This window comes from Rutidosis leptorrhynchoides, unplaced genomic scaffold (assembly GCF_046630445.1).
Source record: "Rutidosis leptorrhynchoides isolate AG116_Rl617_1_P2 unplaced genomic scaffold, CSIRO_AGI_Rlap_v1 contig204, whole genome shotgun sequence".
In the NCBI taxonomy this organism is placed as follows: Eukaryota; Viridiplantae; Streptophyta; class Magnoliopsida; order Asterales; family Asteraceae; genus Rutidosis; species Rutidosis leptorrhynchoides.
The window spans coordinates 11443-15237 of record NW_027266453.1 but is presented as its reverse complement, the minus strand read 5'-3'; the positions used below and the strand labels follow the sequence as shown (position 1 = coordinate 15237).

Sequence of the window (3795 nt, the reverse complement as noted above, 5' to 3'; positions counted from 1 at the left end):
TATATATTAATTAATCTGCAGCTTGTTGTTGTATATATATTCTAGGTTTATAGATATAATACTGTACGAGCGAACTAGAATGTGATCATATGCATGATAGCTCGAGATTTGTGGACCTAACTGCTGCGAATAAGATCAGGCAGCAAAAGTTTAAACTAGCTAGCTAGAGAGTTGTAATATTATATATAAGGTTTTCATGATATTATAGGGTTTCGATCAAATAAGTGTTAGTTAATTGGCAATGCCAGAGTGTTACGATCATACACTTACGTGGCACTTCGTGATACACATGGTTAATTGGGGGTGCAAAGCAGTGATTAGTTCCACGTGGCTGGCGCTATCTGCATGGAAGATCGACTATTGGAATAATGTATTTGTAGCTAATTGATGTGAAATTAAGAAATTGTAGTTGTTTGGGATCCTAGGCGATCGAGTAGATCCCATTTACTTACATATTAATGATGGGCAATGCAAATTTTGAAAATTAGCTAGATATCTTTTTCTTTTTTTATTGAGTAGTACTCCTAAATTAGCTAGATATCTGTATGCATGATTAATTTATCTTTAATACTTGTGATCATTTGATTAGCTAGCTAGCACATATATAAGTATATAATATATATTTGTGGTTTTTTTTTTTCTGGATAATGATTAGCTATAGTATATATAAGTTACTACTTGGTTGATAATAATGAGGCATGTTAGAGCTTATATCAGCTAATTTCGACTATTATTTAAAGACTAATAATATCCGAATGAAATGTAATTAAAATAGTTAAGTATATATAGTCATCAAAAAAAAAAAAAACATCTATTCAGAGAGTGATGGACCACACGCTTGCAAACTAGTGTACAAGATATCTTATCTAATAATTACATGGAAAAAAAAAACAAAAAATATAAGTAATCATTAGTAATCTTACATTAATCAACTCATAAGTAATCATTAACATCACAATCAAACTAAACTATGGCTTTTACTGGTCCGCCAAGCAGCTGCTAATTTGATCACAATCTTTTCCATCGCGCTTATGCTATGTACTACTACATCCATCTCAATATATTATAGATATATATGTCAATTTGGATTAAATTAAATTTGGAAAACCATTATGTATTAATACGGAGGGAGTATTGTCTAAGTCTAGAAATCATAGTTAAGCTATCACGAATAGTGAATCATGCTATTTCGCTTAATTAAGTAATTAAAGTGGTGAAATCTAAAAAAAAAAAAAAAAATGCTATTTAAAGTGGTGAATATCATAGGGGTTGATTATGGTAGATCGATTACTTTAAAACTGTCAATTAATTACAGTAATAAGCTGCAATCAAAAGAAATAGAAGAATAACATGTAACCAACAATTTCTTCCACTAACAATAACACATCAATTACACAGATCAATCGAATGATTTAGTTTTCTTGAAACAAATTAATTATACAAATAGAATTTAATTTCACTACGGACCTTGCTTATTATACCCATAATAAGCAAGAAAAACGATTTTCACTTCACTCTCTTGCATAGAGATTGTGACAAACAAATTCATGAATATCTCAAGAATCAAAATGGGAAATCGTTACCGAATTTCAGATGTATAAAATGTATAAAATTTAGCGCTGCTGAATTTCTCACCCCAAAAATTAAGTAGTACTAATAACAATCACTTTAGTTTCTTTCTGCCATGAAATTATGAATTCTCTTAAGAGCAACTTCTAGAGTTTGTTCACTCATATTCGCAAAGCAAACTCTAAACCAACCTGGCTCTGAGCAGTGGCACGAAGAACCTGGGGAGATATTCAGCCTAACTTCATTCACAATTGAATTCCATAAAGCTAATTCACCTTCTCTTGTAGGTTTCTCCAAAAATGGACTTAAATTCATCCAACAAAATAGCCCTGCATTACCTTTCAAACATTTAATCCCCGCTTCTCTTAGCCCTTCAATTATCATATCATATCTCTTCCTTAGCCTCTCCCTATTCGAATTAATGTAAATCTCGGTAAATTTACGATCGGACAACATCGAAGCTAACAAATGCTGCGTCTGAGAAGAGATTAATGTGAAGCTAGACATTCTTCTTGCGGTTGTCACAACTTTGTCATTGTATGAATATATCGTTCCGACTCGAAAACCCGGTAAGCCGAGATCCTTAGAGAGGCTATAAACAATGTGAACCCTCTCACATTCTTTGTAGTTCCTTTCTTCTAAAATATCGGCGATGCTCGTGAATTCGGACGAGATAAAAACTGATCCCGAGTAGATTTCGTCTGAGACAAGGTGGATATTTTTACGTGTGACAAAATCGAGAATTTCTTCTAGGACCGACTTTTCGATTGTGATGCCTAATGGGTTCGATGGGTTTGTTATAAGTACACCTCTCACTCTCATTTTCATCGAGACTGCATTTTTGTATGCATCTTCCATTGCTTTAGGTGTGATTTGGAAATTGTTTGAGCTGTCACAGTGAATTGGCACAATATGTACACCAGTCCTCCACCTTAAATCTCTATCAAATCTGCGTAATTAGAGAAGTTCAAAATTCAATCAATAATCTTGAGCTTCAAAAAAATTCAATCAATAATTTGATTTAATTATGGGCATCCATTTTAAATTATATTGTATTTAATTATGCTTCACATTAAAATGACACCAACTTAGGTATCTCTCATGACATATAGATCGATCCCTAAATTAGACAAATATGATATTATTGACACGACGAATCAAAATTTTCAAATATATTTCATATGAAATTATCGAATTTGAGATATATACTTCAATGTGTAAGGATGAATAAAATTACTATATTATAAATTCTTACCCCGGGTAATATGGAGTAGGAATCAACAAAGCATCATTGGGATTAGCTAAAATGAATGTCAAGAGTTCATTAGCAGCAGTAGCACCGGCTGTAATGACAATTCTATCAGGGTCAAACTTTACTTTTCCTCCCCTAATTTGTTCCATGAAACTTGCCATTGCTTGTCTGAAAGATTCAAGTCCATGGTAGTCTTGAAACAAAGCATTATCTCTAAAATCGGAAACTCCTTTTCTCCACGTACTACATGATTCAGAATTGTTTTCTAGGTATTTCTCCAGTAAATCGAAGGATACCTAAAGAACACGTACATAAAATATTACTACTACTTATTAGTATTAAAAAAGAAAAAGAAAAATGTTAATTACCATAACATATTTCCTATATATATAATTAAAGTTAGGGTTGCGTTAGCAGGATGGTCGGTTGCAGAGGCTCCTGCTAACACATGAATCAAGTTTTTGTCTCAAGTTAATTACTTACTTGATTTTCTGCTAAACCCATCTGAATGACTCCGGATGGGTTAGTGATTTGGTCATAAGGATTCTCATCATAAGCTTTCCATCCAGCAAAATAAGGAGAGTCTTCTCCGTGAGTTGAAGAAAGTGCCGTTTTTGATAGCACCACTGTTGGTTGCTCAATTTCAATTATAGTCATATGATATACTCTATATCGAATTAGCTATAAGCTTGTTTGTGTCTTTCTAGAGAGAGAGATATATTTGTTATTGTTAATGATGAGTCTGAATGAGAACTTTTGTCAAAGACAATGGTGTGTATATATAGGAGCCATGAAGGATAAAATAAAGAAGGAAACAAAAAAATAGTGTGTGGTCCCTCAACTTGACCTTTTAAAAGGAAAATTAATGTAAATGACAATGATTGATCATGATTCAGTAAGTTCAGCATAGTTTAAAGCAAAAAATCAAGGACTGGAGTTATAGTAGGAAATACATTCACAAGATTAAATAACAT

At 32.6% G+C, this 3795-nt stretch overlaps 1 protein-coding gene across 1 annotated transcript; it reads right to left on the bottom strand.

The window, feature by feature from the left end:
- Positions 1-1668: 1668 nt before the first annotated feature.
- Positions 1669-3478, bottom strand: LOC139881877 (1-aminocyclopropane-1-carboxylate synthase 7-like). Its single transcript, XM_071866275.1, has 3 exons — positions 3305-3478; positions 2825-3117; positions 1669-2518 (listed from the first exon to the last, which is right to left on the bottom strand). Exons 1-3 carry the CDS (start codon positions 3476-3478, stop codon positions 1669-1671), a joined length of 1317 nt encoding a protein of 438 aa, XP_071722376.1.
- Between the last annotated feature and the right edge of the window lie 317 nt (positions 3479-3795).

Coding starts and splice junctions, on each gene's coding strand:
- LOC139881877 (XM_071866275.1), bottom strand. CDS start 3,478: ATGACTATAATTGAAATTGAGCAACCAACAGTGGTGCTATCAAAAACG. Junction 3,118..3,304: donor TGGGTTTAGCAGAAAATCAA/GTAAGTAATTAA, acceptor CGTGTTCTTTAG/GTATCCTTCGATTTACTGGA. Junction 2,519..2,824: donor CCTACTCCATATTACCCGGG/GTAAGAATTTAT, acceptor CTAATTACGCAG/ATTTGATAGAGATTTAAGGT.